Consider the following 21,487-nt stretch of genomic DNA (forward strand, 5'->3'; position numbering starts at 1 on the left):
TGAATTCTGTAAAATATTTTAAAAAGAAATAAAATCAGTCCATAGCCATACTCTTTCAGAAAAGAGAGAAGGAAGGAATAGTTCTCAACTCATTCAATATGGCGAGTAATAAGTTAATAATTTCTGGTGGCCATTAATTATAAATAATATTTATAAACTCACTTATAGTAAGTCTCTACTAATCTGTACCCCCTATGATGTGTGTGTCAATGTTAAAGAATGGCTTTGATGGCCACACCATCCTGGATTTCTTCTCTGAACGATTAGATACTTGATATTTCACCTCTGACCATACTGTTGGTGGTAGATGGTCATGTGCACTTCTTTCCCATTAAAAGTCCCCTGTCGGGCTTCCCTGGTGGCGCAGTGGTTGAGAATCTGCCTGCTAATGCAGGAGATACGGGTTCGAGCCCTGGTCTGGGAGGATCCCACATGCCACGGAGCAACTAGGCCCGTGAGCCACAACTACTGAGCCTGCGCATCTGGAGCCTGTGCTCCTCAACAAGAGAGGCCGCGATAGTGAGAGGCCCGTGCACCGCGATGAAGAGTGGCCCCCGCTTGCCACAACTAGTGAAAGCCCTCGCACAGAAACGAAGACCCAACACAGCAAAAATAAATTAATTAATTAATAAACACGTACCCACAACATCTTCTTTAAAAAAAAAAAAAAAAGTATCCTGTCCACAGTAGTCACTGTCAAGCTAATTATCAAGGAGACTTTTGTCTACTTCAACCTCCTGGAGGAAAGAGTAGTTCCTTAATATTGCGTGGATAGGTAAAAGTGAGGATACAAATCCACTGTGATCCATAGATATTGTTCAGCCAAATACCAGTCAGCCCCATTCATAAATCATCAAGTTTTTTGCCTGATGATGAGCTCAGCATGTGGTTGATCCCAATTTGTTAACATAGATGATATAATATGAAGGGACACTTCAGAAAGATTCTGGAATCCTTAGTGTGCACTAAGGTAGCACATGCTCCATCAAGCTTGTCTAGTTATTACCATTTATCTAATCTTGATTATACCATTTCTACTAGCTGCTAGAGTACTAGGCTTACTTATCTGTGAGAGGGAAGAGCTGAGAGCCCTCAATTCATAACAGGTAGTTCAGGCCGTTGTGTGATACAGAAATGAGCTCTGTATTGACACATGCTGTGTGTGTGTGTGTGTGTGTGTGTGTGCCTTTTGCCTAAAGATGATTGAAAAGATGTTAGAAGTTTAAAAAATTCTTTGACTTTCTGGGTCATGGGACCTAAGAAGGGTTGATTACAACTGAAGCTTATCCCTGGATCCAAAATCTTGATTTAAAAGTACCTCAACTCGGGCTTCCCTGGTGGCGCAGTGGTTGAGAGTCCGCCTGCCGATGCAGGGTACACGGGTTCATGCCCCGGTCCGGGAAGATCCCACATGCCGTGGAGCAGCTGGGCCCGTGAGCCATGGCCGCTGAGCCTGTGTGTCCGGAGCCTGTGCTCCGCAACGGGAGAGGCCACGACAGTGAGAGGCCCACGTACCGCAAAAAAAAAAAAAAAAAGTACCTCAACTCAAATTTACTAGACTTCCAGCTTAACTAGTACATACAGCACATCAAATTCCCAAAGCCAAGATATGCTATCTCAAGACTGCTGGCTCCGTCAAGGTTGGGATGTTAGGTACAGAGGTTTCAGTTTAATATTCCGGAGGATAGTTAGAAAAGATATTCTACCTTCTCTCATCCATTGGAATCCTCGTATGTCCACTTACATGGCAAGACCCTAAGTTTTTTGGAGGGATAACAATTTATCCCTTCTCCTTTTTGTTGAGATATTAGTGAATAAGAAGTTGATACCTTGCTTCATTAAATCCTACTAACATTTAAATATCATCAATGCAGTTGATGACAGTAATGTCCTTAGGTTGATCTCATCATTGCAAGTCCCAGTTCATAAATCTGTGACAAATAGTAGGTGAATCCAGACTTTATAGGGGTGGGAGAGCAACTTTGCCAAAGTTGTGATTGCTTAATTCAATTGGTAGACTTTTATCAAGAAATCTTGATATTCCATCTGATTTATGATTTATCAGCTGGCCATACTAGAGGACTGAAAGGAGATAGAGTGGAAATACCAAAGGTAGGTCCCCAGTTATCTCATCTATTTTTTTACTTCCTCTGGAGAGATGGTATTGCTGCTCACACTTAATGTACATGGCTTGAATCACAGTGATCAAAGGAGATATGACCAGCTAAACACATTTTATTAATATAATTGACTCAATTATGTTAAGTGAATGTAACCACTGCTTTTGTCCAAGTGTCTCCTTGGGAGTACATAAATTTAAGACAGTTGTTTTAGGGTGCCTAGATTCTGATTGAGTTCTTTCATTACAGCTCAGTCATGCTCTTATTCCCAACATTAGTGGCACAGCTTGGGTCTAAGTCAACAGTCTGACCCAATTGCTTCCCATCAGATAGCTCAAACCTTGTCCTTTCTAGAGCTCCCTACCAAATCTCTTACCCCATTATCACTCTTTGAAAGGTCTATTGAATCAGGTATACAGATAGCCACCTACAAAGCAAAAGAAACAAACATCTATTTATTAGAACTTACGAAACAAAAGCTAGAACCAATCCCCACCCTCAACCCTTACCTCAGGACCTAGCTGAGGATATGTTCAGGCTTTAAAGAAAGGGTAAGCATCTTTCCCATGTGGCCACTCTCTTTGGTTTGATATACATACTTAGAGGAAATTATATAGGGTGATTAGTCTGTGGGTCTTAACCTGAGTCTCACCAAATCAAAACACTCATTTCCAGGGGCTGCTGTACAGTTTTCCATCATGACTCCTACCAGGTTTTGGAAAGGAATTTAGAAGTATAGTTGTTACATCTGTAAGTAAACTGAATTTTTCCTTATACTTCCTTCAAGAAGTATATAAGCTGTAGTCTGCTTAGATACACATGGATCTAAGTAAGGATGTGATTTATAATTGAGGCTGGATTTTTATTTTCCACTTTATCAAATTCTTGGAATACCTTTTACTTAAACCTAAGGAAATGGTTGTTCTTATAATCTTGAGAATTTGGGGTCTAGTTCAATATCATAAGAATTTTCAATATCTTTCTAGGATTTTGACTACTGTCTGGCAGTACTGCCCACAGTAGATAATTACTCTTGACCCACTTCATGGTTATATGCTTCCCAACCACCTCCCACCTTGCCGTAGGCTGTTCTCATAGCTGCCACAACTTTCAATGGATTATCTTATTTTTGTTCGCCAGTTTTTCACTTCCATATACATACTGCTATATTTGTTGGTAATGTACCTGTCTTGATTTTAGAGTCTGTTTTCTTAGGATGTGGTCCCCTGAGAGTAAGGACACAGTGGGAGACTTTGAAGATTGGTTTATACCACTTCTTTCCATTATCCTTAAACCTTTGTGGGGAGGGGCTTCTTGACTGGTAGATATTTTCTTCTGGACAGTGGTGAAGAGAACACTAGTTTGTACTTTCAAATCCTGGACTGCACTTCCTATTCAGTGTTAACAATGCTGGCAGGTATCACCTACGATTTTGTAAACATTACTGATCTTATGAAATCTGTGTACTTGCTCTCTTTACTGACAAAACCCACATAACAATTCTGAACTTTGAGAGGAAATTCTTTGCGATGCATAATTGGCTAAAAACTACAAGAGTAGTTTAAGTTTTCTAAATGGTTTTCTTCCTGTCAGTTAAAAGATAAGTGTTTACCAAAGTTCAACTGATTATGATCATTGAATAAACTGACCATATAAAAATTGGCATAACATCGTTAAGTTCACCTTCATGATTTTTGGGTTTCACACTACCCAAACTATTAGTTTCTTATCACTTTTCCAAAAATGGACTTACTTTTAAAAATTAAATATCTCTTTTAGCCACAACTTAAATAACATAAATGAAATCACTAGTTTAATGTTCTGGTCATGTTTATTTTTAATTTTTGCCTAATCCACATTAAATTAATCATGAAAGTATTAAAATAACAAAAGATTTACCATGTATCAGCTACATTCATTCTGTTAACACTAGTAATATGTATATCACACAATTACAAAAGACAGATAAATTGTTGGATGATCTACTGACTGAGGAAAGATCCCAAGGTAATTTTTTTTCCAGTTTACAAAGGATTTTTTTTTCAGAGATTCTAAAAGCATGTATTATTTCATTTTGTGATGTATATGGCTAATATGACTTAGTTGGGAGAGATCCACTGAGGGTCTGAATTTAATTTTTGCTGAATAAATTCCTTAATTTTTATAAATGGCACACATATAATTAAATAAGTAGGTATTTTTATAAATAAAATAGTCAATTACAGTAGGGCAAGATAGGATGGTACATTTGTTAACATTAGATAATTCTAGGGTACCTATAATCATTATCTTGAGGGACTTATTTATTTAGAGTGCTTTATTTTTTCATTCTAGGAAATAGATATGACACTACACAAGGAATTGAATGATGTGGGGACCATTCACTGGTGAGAAATTCTTTTGATAAAACCACTTTTGACTTAGAATTACTCTCTCTTGGTGATAAATTCAAAAATTTTCAACACTATGTTGACACAGCATCTTAGTTACCAAAGGGTTTGTATCAGAGCATATGATTTTTAAGTTTGTGTCTTAATTGGGGCAATGTATTGTGAACAGGAGGTCTTTATGCTATGGCTTATTATTTGCACGGGCAGTCACCTTATGCTTTGGTAGTTTAGTGATAAACACTTTTACCTTACTGAAATTTCAAAAAAAATAGTGTTATCAACAGTGTTTCCAGTGGGACAGTTGCTGAGCAACTTGATTTTTCAGGAAGGTCTAAGTGACATACAGTTTCTGTAAATGTTTGACCATATTTACCTTCCCTTTTTATCCACAAGAGCAGTCAGAGGACTGTTCAGGTGTTAGTAAATAGAAGCTTCTAGTGTATATTAGTTCAGTTTATTTTTGTTAAAACAAACTTGGATCTCTTGTTCTTACATTTGAATATGTGTGGTTGAAGTTCAAACCCCAACATCAAATCGTAAGTTTTAGCTTAATGAAGATGAGAATTCGAATTTTCAATATGACTCTTAAAGAAGATTTAGAAGCAACTATTTCTTTGTTTCTTTTAATATCATGCCATATTTTTTAATGTAAGCTGCCTTTGGAATGTAAGCTTCCCTCTTTCCATAAGCTGCCTTGATAGGGCAATAAGGTAGAGTATAAGTCACTAAATAAAATTTAAAATCTCTTTAATGTGTGTGAATTATATTTCTATAGGTGTTTGAATGTAATCTTCATTTCCCGTTTCTGCTTACAGGGTACACACTTCTGAAGTCCAGGTCTTTGGGTTATCTATCATATTACTATACCATGCAGGTTATAGGTAGGTAAAAAATAATGTTGTTTGTCATAATGTGAGAATTAATAACCCTTGAAACATATATGTTTACCTATTTTTTTTAAATATTGAAAATGCATAATAAGATAGATGTTTGTGTGTTGTAAGATTTGGAAGGAAAAACAGAAAGCCAAATTTTATCTTCATTAACTTAGAACAGATTAAACAAGGGAGTAATAAAGCTGATGTAAGCAGCATTTTGATGGAAGTTTCTTAGCTCAAAGGAGACCTGAGAAAATAAATTTCTGTTGTTTAAGTCATCTTGTCTATGGTATTTTTGTTATGGCAGACCAAGCTAAGACACATATAAAAAAGTTTTTAAAAATAACAACTTTATTTTTATCAATTCCTGTCCCTGCATCTATAGCAGAATGTTACCACTTCAAATTAAAACTAAAACCTCCTTAAGAAACACTATTGTATTTATTAATTCTATTAATTTATTAATAATAAATTAAAACTAATTTGCAAATTAATTTAATTTGTAAAATAATGATTTTTGTTAATGCCAAATCACATAGCAGAACCCATTTTGAGATAACTTAAATTGAGTGGTTTTATTAATTGAATTTTTCATGTTTAAAGAGTTTTAATTCCAAGTTTTGCTTATAGAGTTCTTTGATTAAAATAAAGGTTACCTGGTTATTAATGCAGTTCTGTACCTATGAATTGGAAGCATAAATATTTTGTTATAAATGGTGTGTCCAGTTTTACTAGCTAATGCTGCTGAGTATTTCACTTCATTCCAGTGACGCTTTTTTGCTAGTTTATTGTTATTTTAAATTTAAAATATTTCTTGCATGAAACTTTCTTGATTACCATCATATGGAATTTTCATTCACCTAATATTTATTGAGCATCTACTATAGTCAAAGTGTGGTGTGTGACACCAACTCATTTAAAATTTAGTTCTGACTCTAGAGAGTTTGTAATCAAATGAGAAAAAACTTTTACCCAGATCTGTGTGCTATCTCATTTCCCATCAATAGTTTGGGGTATCACGGAACACAAGAACCTGTGGGTGCCTAATATTCTAAATAACACAATATAATTTGGTTCCAGTAAGGTATTAAGAACACTGTTCTAAATGCAGGAGATCTGGAGTCCAGCGGCGAGTCTGAGTAATTCAGGACCTCTCCCTCCACACCCCAGTATCTCTACCTATGACTCCACGATTCTGTTTTTCCTGTATTTCGAATCCAAACAGATAATCTATGGAGTATAACCCTGCATTTGGTCCGAGTCACTGAAATATTTGCAAAGGATCCTAACGCTCGAAAAGAGCACACAGCCGAAACCGCCCAATGAAGGTAAGTGACCGAAGGCTAATCTCGTGTGGCTCCACGGACCCAGCGGCTCAGAAATTGATGGCCACCCGGCAGGGTTTTTTCCTGCCCTGAAGCCCGTTTTTCCTCCCGGCGTGGCTGCGGGAGGTCGCCGCTCCCGGGGGCGGTTCGCCAACAGCAGGGAGTCAAGTGTGAAACCCAGTCACCGACGCTGCCCTCCTCCCCGCTTGCCCCTCCTTCCTACAGAAAAATGCGTTTCCAAGCAACGGCGGGCCGCGGCGTCACTTCCTGCCATTTAAACTCGGGTCCCCACCCCTAGCCGCCCCTTCTTCTCGCTTCCACTCCCCCTCCCCTCGATCGTAGGCTTCCTTCTCGCGTCCCCAGGCTCGGGGAGGGGGCGGAGGCCCGGCGCGCCGAGCGGCCCCCAGGCGGGTGGGCGCAGAGCACCTGTTGTTTGCAGGAACCCGCGACCCTTCGTCCCGCCCTCGGCGGGCGGCGACGGCAGCGGCCGCCGCGGAGCCGACCCGGCAGGTGGCCGAGCGCGGGGGCCGCAGCACCGCGGCGCGGGGACGCGATGGCGGCGGCCGAGCCCGCGGGCTCCGGGCAGCCGGCGCCGCAGGGCCAGGGGCAGGGCCAGCGGCCGCAGCCGCCGCAGTCCCAGGCGCAGCCCCCGCCGCCGCCGCCTCTTGGGGGCGGCGGGGGCGGCAGCAGCAGGCACGAGAAGAGCCTGGGACTGCTCACCACCAAGTTCGTGTCGCTGCTTCAGGAGGCCAAGGACGGCGTTCTGGATCTCAAAGCGGTGAGTGCGGGAGGCGGGTAGGGGGCGGACTCTGAGCCCGCGGTCCTGAGAGAAGACCACCCCCTTGTCGCGTGGGTTGGGCGGCGCGGCGTGGACGCGCATCCCGAGGACCAGGAAACCCGCGAGCAGGGACCACGTGGCCGGCGCCCAGGCCCTGGACGCCGGGATGGGGGAGGGACGCGGGACCAGGATGGCCCGGACCGACCGCGTTAACCAATGGGGCCCGGCGCTGCGCCGGGCTCTCGACAAAGAGCCCAGGAGCTCGGGCGCGCCCGCGTGGCTTCAGGCTCTGGGCGTAGGGACCCGAGGGCGACCGAGTGTCCTTGTTGCTCCGCGTCCACCTGTGGCAGAGGCGCAAGGGGTACCCGGGCGCTTTGCCCCGAGGCACCCTTGGGATTGATTTTACTGTTGGGAATTGATGGTTTTAATAGGAGATGCTTGCTGAGACCGTGTTTCGGTTGTTTAAAACGAGCAAGCAAACAAAATCCAATTTTGCCACCTCTTCTGGATGACACACACACAAAAAGGTGAACTCTTAAGTCCTCCCCGTTAAAACAATAATAGTAATTTAAAAAACCTCTTCCTTGTGCACTTCTTTTCATCATCCTGATGATTAAGAGGGATATTTGACTTAATTTGGTATCTGATATAAATTTCTAAAAGCGAGATTTGCCATCACACGAAAAGGGGGTGTTTTATAATTTTCACCCCAAAAGATGTAAGCGCTCAGTAAACTCTTTCCTGTTTCACGAGACCGTGTGCTTCGTCTTTTACTACAGTTTGGAATTTTCAAACAGCAACATGCATCAAAAGCTGTTCCGTTAAACAAAATGACTTAACTGTTCAAGGCAGGACTTGGAAGGATTCCACAGCGCTGAGGAACAGCGCTGTGATCACACTTGAATTAAAATTCAGCCAGCACACGCAGTTTAAGTAAGAAGTAAAGCATTAAAAACAAACAAAAATTACTAACGAGTCAGTAATCACTGCAGAAGATTGGTCCCAGCACCTAGGGTAGGGTCAGGACCACGTTTCGTAGCTTGAGAGTGTGACTGCAATCATCAGGGCTGTGCCTAGAGTAACAGAAGCAGCATCTGAGCAGGAGAGCATCTTTTAGTTCTCCCTGACTTGAACTCACAAAGGCCAACTTGATGGCCTCCGCTAGGGGCCCTCCTCTCAGTGCAGTGCAGGGGGTGAGGTATTTCTTTGAATGCCATTTCCTTTCCCTGGGTGTTCAGTATGTGATTGTTGAATTATCTGAATTGTTCTAGTTTATACAAATGAGGCACGATGCACATATTTTGCATTTCCGGAAGTAGTTTCTACTCCCTTCTTTTTGAAGTGTTACGTCAAAAAATGTTACTCCTAGAATTTTCCCACACCCTTGGAAATTCTTGTTCTCTTTTTTTCCCCAACCAGCTCTTTCCTCCCTACCTCCCTCCCTGAAAGTGCTTTACGGCATATATAGTATTTAAATTGTTGTGAACTAAATTGGATTCTGTTTAAAGAATTTCACAGGAAGTCATGAGGTCATCAGTGAAAGCCAGGGATGTTACAAAGCATAGCTTGCAGACTACTAATTCAAAATCTAGAAGTTCAGTTGTAGCCTGTGACTTCAGTAAGGAATCAGGGAAGTTTGGGATTTTCCAGATGAAACTGAACTCTGAGGGCTGACTGTGAGGGCTTCTGCAACTTGCCTTGGAATATGGTGGAACTTTGCCCTTGCTTTCCCCTAAGTCCTTTGGCTTCTTCCTGCTTCATCTGTGGCCACATTTTGCTGTCCAGAAGTCACAGAGGCAATGAGTGGGAAATGGAGTTTAATATATCATAATAACATTGTTTCATCCATCCTTTCTTAAAAGTTCAAAGGTTTCTGCAGTGACATTAGGTCTCATTATATTAATGACATTTTAGTTGTAGAGAACAGTTTGAGTATCATTCTTTTCCACATATATATGGATATATATCATTTACATATGTTTACTTATATATATGTGTAAAATCTTATATTGTAAAAATCTTATATTGCAATCTTTCCAATGATGTTTCTTATTGTACACCGTAGTAAAAGATCATAAAGACTTTTTCTGACATGTTGAAGATGGATTAACACTGACAATTATAAAGTTTCTCTAATTTGAAATTATAAAATCACATTTTTTTCTTATATTCTTACTTGGGGGTGGTGTATTTTAGCATAAGTTATTGGTACTTTTGCATTATACACTTGATAATTTTTAAGAGGCAATTAATGAAACATCATTTTTGTGAATATCATGAATATAAAAAATAGCAACCATCACATCCAAATACCTTAGATATCTGTAAAATATCCAAACCACTTAGATGCTGTTTCTTTTCTAACTTGTGACATGTACTACTGAAGAATAAGAACATAATGCTGTGTCTTAGTGATGCATTTCTTCTTAGTAATTTAACTAACTGAGGACATAGCTTAACAAAACAAATTCTAATAAAGCTGTTCTAGTATAATTTAACAGTTAGGAGGGAATGGAAACACCTTGGAGCTGGTTTGAGAAATTTTTATTCAATATCTTTCTCTTACACCGCCATGATATAGCCTCATTTACAACGGTGGGAGTGGGTAGTTACTCTCTCTTTATTCTACTGAGATGACAAGTTATGTCATGGTCCTTTCCAGTTATGTGGTTTGCCAATTTATGCTGTTAGTAGCTGACATTTATTGAGAGCTTAGTATGTGCCAGGCATTTAACATATATTAACTAATTTTATCATCCTAATAGTTGAAATTTGGACTTACCATCCCCATTTCACAGAGGAGAAAATGATAGGTTAAGTAACTTGCCCAATGTCACGCAGTAGAAAGTCACAGCTATGACTTGAAACTAGACCATATTTTCTTATTCTCTGTGCTATACTTTCAGTATTCCTAAAAAAAATTAATTTCTTAAATTTTTCATCTGTGTAAGGGCATGGAATCTTTCTTGTAAAGAAAAATGCATGATTATTTTTATACTTCTACTCATGGTAGAAGAGAAGGTATTGAGCTTCTGCATTGAAAATGAGGATATTGATGACAAATTCATATTGCTTCACAAATTAAACTAGGGTTCTATTTTTATAGAACTAAAAATTTAAGTAAGTTAAGATAGTCATGACTGTCTATATATGTTGTTTTGAAAATTCCTATTAATTTATAACTGAGTTTCTAGATTTGCCATTTTGATTCCATCTTCAAGTTTTTAAAGTATGCTCAAGATTCCTTATCTTGTTTATTATAATTGTTCAAGTTATCAATTGCCTGAACGATACCTGGATTAAATGATAAAATATTTATGGTGTTTCTTATCTCACAGGTCCCTGACTCATACCCATTTATGATTAGCTTATTAATACACACAGTGGAATGAATAAATAATCTAAGGTCTTAGTTTGTGATGTCACAGAATAAAGCAAGGATTATCCTAAGGAGAGAGATATGGGTAGGAGAGCCAGAACTTTAGTGCATGCTTAAAAATTCTCAGGACAATTTCACTTCTGAGTATATACTCCAAAGAATTGAAAACAGGGTCTTGAACAGTTATTTGTATACCTATGTTCATAGCAGCATTATTCACAATAGCTAAAATGTGGACACAACCCAAGGGTCCATCAACAAATGAGTAGATAAGCAAAATGTGGTATATACATATAATGGAAGATTATGCAGCCTTAAAAAGGAAGGAATTTCTGATACATACATAGATGAACCTTGAATACATTAAGCTAGTCACAAAAAGACAAATGCTGTATGATTCCACTTTATGAAGTAACTGGAGCAGTCAAGTTCATAGAGACAGAAGGTAGAGGAGTGGTTGCTGGGGGAGGAGAGAATGGGAAGTTGTTGCTTCTTGGGCGTTTGGGGCTGAATTGTGTTCCCTCAAAATCCATATGTTGAAGTCTTAACCCCCAGTAGTCAGAGTGTGATTGTATTTGGAGATAGAGCCTTCAAAGAGATGATTAAGTTAAAATGAGGCCACTAGGGTAAGCACTAAGCCAATCTGACTGGTGTCCTTGTAAGAAGAGGAAATTCGGACCCACAGACACTAGGGATGCCTGTGCACAGAGGGGAGCCCATGTGAGGACACAATGAGGGAGACCATCTGCAAGCCAAGGAGAGAGGCTTCAGAGGAAATCAAAGTCGCCAACACCTTGTTCTTGGACTTCAGGCCTCCAAAACTGCGACAGAATAAATTTCTGTTGTTTGAACCACCCAGTCTGTGGTATTTTTATTATGCAGCCTAGCAAACTAATACTGTGTGTACAGAGTTTCAGTTTTGCAAGATTAGAAGAGTTCTGGAGATTGGTTGCACAACAATGCGAAGGTACTTAAAACTACTGAATTGTACACTTAAAAAATGGTTATGATGCCAATTTTATATTATGTGTATTTTACTGTAATTAAAAAAAATAGGTAAAATAATAGTGCAGCACCACTGCATACCTAATAGAATGGCAAAAATCCAAAACACTAACAACACCAAATGTTGGCAAGAATGTGGAGCAACAGGAACTGTCTGTCGTTCACTATTGGTGGGAATGCAACATGTTGCAGAAGTTTCTTAAAAAACTGAACATACTTTTACTGTATGATCCAGCTGTCACACTAGTGACTTGGTATTTACCCAAAGGAGTTGAAAACTTATGTTCAGACAAAAACCTGCACATGGATATTTATAGCAGGTTGATTCATAATTGCCAAAACTTGGAAGCAACCAAGATGTCCCTCCGTAGGTGAATGAATGAATAAACTATGGTACATCCAGACAATGGAATAGTATTCAGTGCTGAAAAAAAATGAGTCATTACCATGAAAAGACACGGAGGAACCTTAAATGCATATTACTAAGTGAGAGAAACCAGTATGAAAAGGCTACATCCTATATAACTCCTACTATATAACATTCTGGAAAACACAAAACAATGGAGACAGTAAAAGATCAGGGGTTAGGCGAGTAAGTTGAACAAATGGAACACTGGATTTTTAGGGCAGTGAAACTACTCTGTACAATACTATAATGGTGGATACATGTCATTGTACGTTTATTAAAACCCACAGAATGTACAACATTAACAGTGAACCCTAATGTAAGCTATGGACTTCGGGTGGTTATGATGTGTCAGTGTAGGTTCATCAGTTGTAATGAATGTATCACTCTGATGAGGGATGTTGATAGTGGGGGAGGCTGTGCATGTGTGGGGGCAGGAGATTTATGGAAAACCTCTATTTTTTTACTCAATTTTGCTGTGAGCCTCAAGCTACTCTAAAAAATAAAATATATTAAAGATGCATATATAAAGCTTCTCTGGATACATCTATTCCAGGGTCTAATTATTAAACATCTGTTAAATACAAGATGCATGGCCAAATGGGAAAAGAAAATTCTTAGGAGACTAAAGCTCTACAACACTAATAAAAATGATTACTAGTAGCTAATACTAAGTGACTGGCATTATACCAGATGCTTTACTTGTATTAGCACATTTAATCCTTGTAACAAAACTCTAAGGGAGATATTACATCTCCATTTTGCTGATTAGGAAATTGAGGCTTAATGAGGTTATCTGGTTACAGCCAATATCCACAGTAAAGGAGATAAGAGCCCAGATAGTCTGATGTCAGAATTGATGCTATGCTAAGCAAAGTGTACCTACCCCTGAAGTTTTGGTATAATGTGAAGAACAACTTTTCTAGAGAACAAGAAAGTAAAAAAAAAACAAAACAAACAAAAAAAAACCCAGCCATCTCGTTTTCCAGTTCTGGACAGGATAAATGGGCATATAGCTAAGACAGTACTAGTGAGTGCTTGGTCTTGATTCTGCCACTTAGCAGCAGTGTGTCTTGGGCTTGTTCCACATCCTTTATATCTTATCATTAAAGTGGAAGGAAGAAGAAGGGATGAGCCACCGTAAGTGGTGGCCGTAGTTGTGAACCGAGAAGCCCCAGGCAGATTTTATTTTTGTGCTAAGCTGTACAGTCTCTCCACCCTCACACTTCAAGAAAGGTGGTGGCCTAAAAGGGACTCCACCAGCTTTCTCAATGTGTAGACCAATGGTCAAATATGTTAGCATCTTCTGGATCTTAAAAAAAAAAAAAAGATTCTAATGTCAGACCTGGGAAATCAGGTTCTGTAGGGCCAGGGAGGAGCCTAGGAATCTGCATTTTAAATACATACCCCAGGTGGTTTTGATACCTACTGACATCTGAGAACCATGGAGTGAGCTCTACTGCCTCTTCTTTTTCAATCATATTATTCACGCATCAAAAAGAACTGTTCTGGTAGTAGAAGGAATTAATGTCAAACAGAGTTGACCCTTTAGGAGTTCACTAAGATTGATGAGAGCTACTCTTGGGAAAATGTTAGAGGCTAGGGATGGAAGAAATTCCCCATTTAACTGCTCTGGAATAGTCTCTGCTCATGTTTGAATGGCAGCATTCAAATCTTACATTACTAATTAAGGGACCTAATTTCTAGTGGAAATTAGCTTTGAGAGTCATTTCTATAATGGAATAAAGTAAAATCCACTTTTACAGTAAAATTCTGTTTTACTTACAGGAGAAGAGGAAAATTATCAAATTTTTAAATTTTGGATTTAATTTTTAAAAAAGAGCAAGATCAGTGCAACTGTAGCTAATCTTCATCATTTGTGTTCCAGGGGACTGAGCAGGGAATGAGATGATGCTCAAAATGATGCGAGGGCCTCCATCACTGGGAAAGATTGTTTCCTTGAATGGAGAGTATGTGTAGGCAGGACTGTAGACATTTTAGGAAGATTCTCACAAGGCTAAGAGTAAGGAGTGTCTAGTTGAGACCCTCAGGTAACTGAGAGATTTCATTAGCAGAGTGCCCAAGTATTTTAGTTGAGCTTTTGCTGATTTTATGCATCATTTTCTTTTTATAAATATGTTATTAAAATTTTAAAGGTAACTTAATAGACTAGAAATACACTTTGAATTGCTGTCTTACAAAGGGAAAAAAATAACACAGAAAGCGGAACAAATCCATAAAAAAGGATGAAAAGATAAAAGCATTAAAGCATAATATACGGAAAACATCAAATGAGTAATAATTGAAACCTGCTGGTTTCTCCAGTATGTGAATGTATCCGATTCCTTTTTCTTTTTAATAAAGTTGTTTAGATGAAAAAAATTCAGGCATCCATTGTGTACAAGAAAAGCACCAAGAAAGAAAAGGACTCAAAAATTTTAAATTGAGGTATATCAGGCAAAGGGGAAGAGAAAGAAATCAGGAGTGAAAGTACTAATTTCCAGAGAATGTCTACCTTAATATCAAGTGCATTCAATGGTATAAACTGATATTTTTAAGAATGAGATCATAATCTAGGGTTGAATCATAAAAGTTGGTGTTTAAATAGTGCCTCTCAGTGTGAATCACACGTACGTTTGTCTGGATGTGTGTATTATGTTATGCCATTTCTTTAGTATGGTAAGTATTGACATGGTAAATATTTCTTATAAATACATTTCTTTTAGATTTTGCCATTTAAGACTAACTTTCCCCAATTATTAGTCCATGACTCTCCCTTTATGTCTTAAACTTAATATGTTTGTACAAGGGAGGGTATTTTTTTCTGATTTACCTTTTTTTTTTTTTGCGGTACACGGGCCTCTCACCGCTGCGGCCTCTCCCGTTGCGGAGCACAGGCTCCGGACGCGCAGGCTCAGCGGCCATGGCTCACGGGCCCAGCCGCTCCGCGGCATGTGCGGTCCCTCCGGACCGAGGCACGAACCCGCATCCCCTGCATCGGCAGGCGGACTCTCAACCACTGCGCCACCAGGGAAGCCCCCTGATTTACTTTTTTAAACTTAAAATATATCTGTTGAAATAGCATACAAATAGTAGAAAACTTGGAAAAAATTAATATAGTCCAGAAAAGTACCCAGTATGCCACCACCCCAAGAGAGCCACTATTTTCAATTTTCAGTATTTCCCCAATTTGTTACACCTTTTCATAGCTGAGGTCAAACTTTTATTTTCCTAAATTATAAACATAAATTGTGAGGGCCTCAACTTAGATGTATCATATTATCCAGAATTCACCATTCTTTTAGGTTGGTACTGTATTAGTTGTTTCTAGGTTTTGTTCTATCTCATTCAATAAATATAACTTAACCAATGTGTGCCCTAGCCCCTTCCTTTAGTAGCTTACAGCTTATGGTTGTGGGGAAAAGTGAGGGAAATGGGAGTTGGACACTTTCACACTGTAAGGGGCTATGGAAGCACCTGCCGAGCCCTGGTGACCGGTGATGTGGGAGCCATTGACGGCTCCAGGGAGCAGTGAGAGTGGAGCTGGGACTAAGGGACTCAGAAAGTCAGGTGACATTGATATATGTAAAATTTAAGAATTTAAGGTCGTGTTGCTCCTCTACTTAGAACAACATCCAGTGCCTACAGCACCCTGTCTCTTCTGGGAGTCCTTCCTTCTTCTAGCACACTCGCCCCTTCCATGGCTCCAGTTCTAATGCTTCACACACCCTCTGCTCTCCACCTTATGGCTGCTGCACAGGCCTTTCCTTCTGCCTGGAGCACATTTACACACACACACACACACACACACACACACACACGCACTCACACACACTCACACACTCTCCCTTACTTGACTGGCCATTTCTCTAAACCCTCTGGTCTCAGTTTAAATGTTTCCTTGTCTTAGATGCTTCGTAGGTAGAATGTGACTCCTGAAAGATACCCATGTCCTAATTCCTGGGACCTATGAATCTGTTCAGTTAAGGGGAATTAAGGTTAAAGTTGCTAATCAGCTGACGTTAAGATGGGGAGGTTTTTCTTTTTTTTTCTTTTTTTTTTTTTGCCGTACGCGGGCCTCTCACCGCTGTGGCCTCTCCCGTTGCGGAGCACAGGCTCCGGACGCGCAGGCTCAGCGGCCATGGCTCACGGGCCCAGCCGCTCCGCGGCATGTGGGATCTTCCCGGACCGGGACACGAACCCGTGTCCCCTGCATCGGCAGGTGGACTCTCAACCACTGCGCCACCAGGGAAGCCCGGGGAGGTTTTTCTGAATTATGAATCTGAGCCCATTGGTAATTATAAGGGTCTTTAAAAGTGGAAGAGGGAAGCAGAAGAGAGGGAGCCAGAGAGATGGCAGTATGGAGGGACTTGGCCCGATCATTGCTGGAGGAACGGAAACACTAGCCAAGGAATGCTGCAGACTCTAGAAGCTGGGGCATCCAGAAGGAACACAGCCTTACCTTGATCCAAACTCAGTGAGACTCGTTGTGGACTTCTGATTTACCGAACTATAAGATAATAAATTTGTGTTGTTTTAAGTCACTACATTTGTGGTAATTTTGACAGCAGCCGTAGGAAACTGATGCAGATGCATCTCCTGACTCTTCCTCTTAATCTAAAGTGGCTGAAGTTGATTCCCATTGATTCTGTTTCTCCGTTACCTGTTCTTTTCCTTAATACCCCTTATCACAAGATGGGATTGTTTCTTCATTTATTTATTTGCCTGTGTTCCCTTCTAGACCAAGTGCTCTGTGAGGTGAGGGACTGTGTCTTGTGTGTTACCAGTACTGATCCAGCCAGTCTGTTGTAAGCTTTCAACAAATAGAGTGGATGTGATCATATTTGAATTAGGTGAAAAGGCATTCCCAGCAAGACAGCAAGTGCCAGAGCCACAAGGCCAGAGAAAGAAATGGTACATTTGCAAAGCTATAAATTAGATGACTGTTGAATTTAGAGAATATGGTTGTAATTTAGGCAGGATTACAGGCTTGAACTAAGGTAGAGCAGTGGAAATGTAAAGAAGTGGGGAGATAAGATGTTTCATTGTAGAAGTGACAGAACTTGGATGCTGAGTCTATAGGAAAAGGAATCATGGATGACTGCCAGGCCATGGCGTGGTCAGCTGAGTGGATGGTGGTGGTTTTCACTTAGAAATTATGAAAAGAGGAAAGGAATTTGGAGGAAAGGGAAGTTCAGTTCTGGTCATGCATGAGATGCCTATAGGCCATCCTTGAGTAGATATTTGGCAACCTGTGGGAATTATGAATCTGGAGAAGACCAAGGCTACCAGTTTGGTCTGGAAATGATTGGTTTTTGAGGTATGTAAGGGAGAAGGTTTAGAGTGGAAAGAGGACTAAGAATGGAAGTTGGGCAAACACTCATAGTTCAGGAACAACAGAGAAAAAGGAGACTTGAGAAGAAACAGCCCGAGACTGGGGAGGAAAAACCTATGGGTTTTGGTGACAGCAAGGCCAGGGAACAGTGCTTTAGGAAGGAGAGAACCAGAGTCCAGTGCTGCAGAGGATACAAGACTTTGTAGTGTCCACTGGATTTAGCAACAGAGGTCCAGGAAACATTTTTGGCATTTAGACATTTTTGAATTATTTCTGCTTCTGATCATCTATACTAAAGAATTACTAGATCAAACGGTAATAAAAATGTAAAATCTTTGATGGATGTTGTCAAATTGCTTGACAAAAAGATGGTACTTATACTCCACTAGCAGCATATAATCATGACCAGCTACCTCACCACATCAGAAATAGCATTTTGCAATGGCTAAAAGTATACACCCTGGGTTCACATCCTGACTTTACCCTACCATTTCGGTGGCCTTGGGCAAGTTACTGAGCTTCACTTTCCTCTTTTGCAAAAATGGTGACAATAATAGTATCTATCTCATGTGATTATCATTATAGGAATGGCTAAAGTGAGTTTTTACTTTCAAAACACTTAAACAGTACCCAGCACATAGTGCTGTTTCCAGGTGTTTGTTAGATAAGTGATGGATAGATAGAATGAATCAATATTGGGTATTCTGATGTTTTCATATTCTACAAATTTGAAAGGTGATGAATAATAGTATCTCTGTTTTTTAAGTCAACTTTGTAAAGATATAATTTCCATGCATTAAATGCTCCCATTTTAAGTGTACAGTTCGGTGAGTTTTGACAAATGCTTGTACCTGTAACCACCACCACAACCAGATGTGTAACATTTCCATTACCCAAAACAGCTCCCTTTTGCCTTCTCCCAGCCAAACTCCAACCTCCCCACCCCGCCAAACAAGCAGTGCTCTGTTTTCTTTTCCATGGGTTAAAACGACCTTTGCTAAAGTTTCATGGTAACACACTCATAGAGTATGTGCTCTGGGTTTAGCTTCTTTCACTCAGCATGATGTTTTGGAGATTCACGCCCATTGTTACCTGTACCAATAGTTCATTCCTTTCTGTCCCTGATTGGTATTTCGTTTTGTGGATATAGTACACTTTGCTTATCCATTCACCTGCTGCTCCCAATTTTGGGCTTTTATGAATATTCAGGTACAATTTTCTGTGTAGACGTATATTTTCATTGTTTCAATTTGCATTTCTTATTCTTTTGCTAACTCATTAAAAGTTTGAAAACTTTTTCAAGAATGTTAACAAATTTTTGGTGTGAAATTTATCTTTTGTCCATGTTTTAATTTGTGGTCTTCATGCTTTCTTTTATGTGAGTTTTAATTATTGAGATAGTCAAATCTTTATCTTTTCATTTTTATTTCTCCTATAGATTTGACATTTAGAAGTTCTTGGTGAAGGAAATTTTTGACATTTTGATGTATATACATATACGTGTCTGTGTGGGTATGTGTATGTGTGTTTGAGACAGATGCCCCAGTTATTTGGGGGGGTTTAATCAGTTTTCAGAATAGGCCGCTGGTCACAGTTATGAAGAAGGTTGACATGAAAATTGAGTTTAACTCGGTCATTGGTCACATTCACCGTAATCCCTTTGAGATTTTTGGATTTATTTTAAAATCCACATCTGACTAGTATATTCTTCTTGATAGTGACAAGTCCAGGTATTCTGAAACTGTTGTTTATCCTTTAGATAATGAGATTTTGTCCATAGCTGAGTTTTCTGATTACCTAAGGGTTTATGTCTATTAATAACATTATTTCTTATAAAAGAACATTTAACCATTTTGGTTTGAAAATTTTCCAAAATGCATTACACATGTCTTTGTGCTTGATTTTATTCTTTTGGTAACTTGGGATCGTCATGATGAATATTATTTTTTGTATCCTTTGGAGGTGATAACCTCAAAGCTTTTCTAAGTATGTTGGATTACTGCCATGTCCAGTGACCTCAGCTTTGTCTGCTTAGTGAGTTTTTTATCCTTTCTGTAATTTCTGCCACATCCCTTGATTGCTGCTTAGGTACCTCGCCAGTGTCCCAGATGGTACTTCCAGTTTTCTTGTGGACGTTGAAATTAAATAGCCCCACTGTTAGGAATCATAGAAAAGAAGGAATAAATAGGATCCAAATGGCGTGAACTATTTGAGTAATAAAACATACCTTTTTATATCTATTTTTGCTTCTGAAGAAGCCCTTTTTCCTACTTCATTGTGCTTGACTGTGTTCTGAAGTGTTACAGTTAGTGAGTTACACCAGATAAGTAAGTAAATGTGGTCTGTTACGTTCCATGATACACATTTCAAAGAACAATGTTTTCTTACTATAGGTGAGAAATTGGATCTATAATAGTGATAATGGCTAACACGAATGTAATACTCGTGATGTACGAGGCACTCTCCTAAGTGTTTCAAATATACTCATTTAATCTTCACAACAACAATATCTTGACTGTTATCTTACAGGCTAGCCCGTGTTCCTAACTTCTATGTCACTTCTTTGGTTCCTAACTTCTAACCATCAGGATGATAGAAAATGTGCAGATACAAATCCCAGTGGTAGAATAGCAGATGCATGCTTAATTTTGCTCCTGTTTTAGAAACAACACATATGAGAATTACAAAGCACGCAGTTGGGGACTTAGGCAAGCAATCTCTAGAGCTGAGTTTCAGCAGGCTTTTCCTACTTCAATAGATATTTTATCAAGTATCTTCTTTTTTCTTTGGAGAAATCTTTGGTGACTTGAGTCAGGCAGTACAAATGAAGTTTCTTTTCAAAAGTTTATGCAGAGTTTATTTAAAAAAATTAAGAATTAGAACAAATATAAAGCTTATGCACTTAAAAATATCATATAGAGTAGTAGTTAGTTTGAGGTAGTGAAAGCACTGCAGATTTTTTTAGGAGAGATTTCTTCGGGGGAGGTTTACTCATTAAAACACTTGTGTGCTTAGCGCTGCTTCTGGAGGAAGCCCTTTGTAGCCTTAAAGTAAGTTATTTACTTTTTGGGTATTTAATTTCCTTCCTGATGTAACATCCTCTACAGATGCATTGAAAGCACGCAGCAGCCTCCAGGAACTCTTTCCTTTCTTGCCCCCACCTCCAGTAATCTCTCTTTTTTCAGTCTCTTTAACACTTTGTCTCTACTTTACAGGACTGTTTCATTCTTTCATCCTAATTCTTCCAGGTGTTAGCCATGGTCCCGAAGACTTAGATATGCTTACAGTTTTTTTGTTACTGGTTATTATTATTATTATTATTATTTTTTTTTTTTGCGGTACGCGGGCCTCTCACTGCTGTGGCCTCTCCCGTTGCGGAGCACAGGCTCCGGACATGCAGGCTAAGCGGCCATGACTCACGGGCCCAGCCGCTCCGCGGCATGTGGGATCGTCCCGGACCGGGGCACAAACCTGCGTCCCCTGCATCGGCAGGCGGACTCTCAACCACTGCGCCACCAGGGAAGCCCTGGTTATTATTTTTGAATAAATAAATAAGTGGAAATGAAGATCTCTGCCTTTTCAGACCATTTTATACACTCTAGATGGAACCACCTGCAGACTAGTGGTACTCAAATTGCTACTCAGTGCATTTGTATAGCTTGGGAACTTATGACGGTCCACCAGTCTTTTAAAATAATAGAAGCCCCTTTGAAAATGTTTTGCCACAAATTTATTTCATGAATATATAATTAACGCCAGATTCCACCTGATTATCCATTAGCCTTCTGAGTCTGTTTCCTATAAAACAGGGAGAATGATACCTACTTTACAAAGCAGTTCTGAGCATTAAGTTAGATAACATCAGTGAAAG

The 21,487-nt window shown here is 39.6% G+C and overlaps 1 protein-coding gene across 2 annotated transcripts in view; it reads left to right on the top strand.

Annotated features, from left to right (window-relative positions):
* The first annotated feature begins 7,007 nt into the window (after window positions 1-7,007).
* Window positions 7,008-21,487, top strand: part of E2F5 (E2F transcription factor 5) — a 29,832-nt gene continuing 15,352 nt past the window's right edge. For both annotated transcript variants that reach the window (XM_081214318.1, XM_081214319.1), the window contains exon 1: window positions 7,008-7,491. In XM_081214318.1, the coding sequence (XP_081070444.1) occupies window positions 7,267-7,491 (225 nt within the window). In that variant the 5' untranslated portion in view covers window positions 7,008-7,266. The remainder of the gene's footprint in view (window positions 7,492-21,487) is intronic.

The sequence above is a fragment of the Mesoplodon bidens genome, assembly GCF_964165515.1.
Source record: "Mesoplodon bidens genome assembly, chromosome: 16".
NCBI classification, from domain to species: domain Eukaryota; kingdom Metazoa; phylum Chordata; class Mammalia; order Artiodactyla; family Ziphiidae; genus Mesoplodon; species Mesoplodon bidens.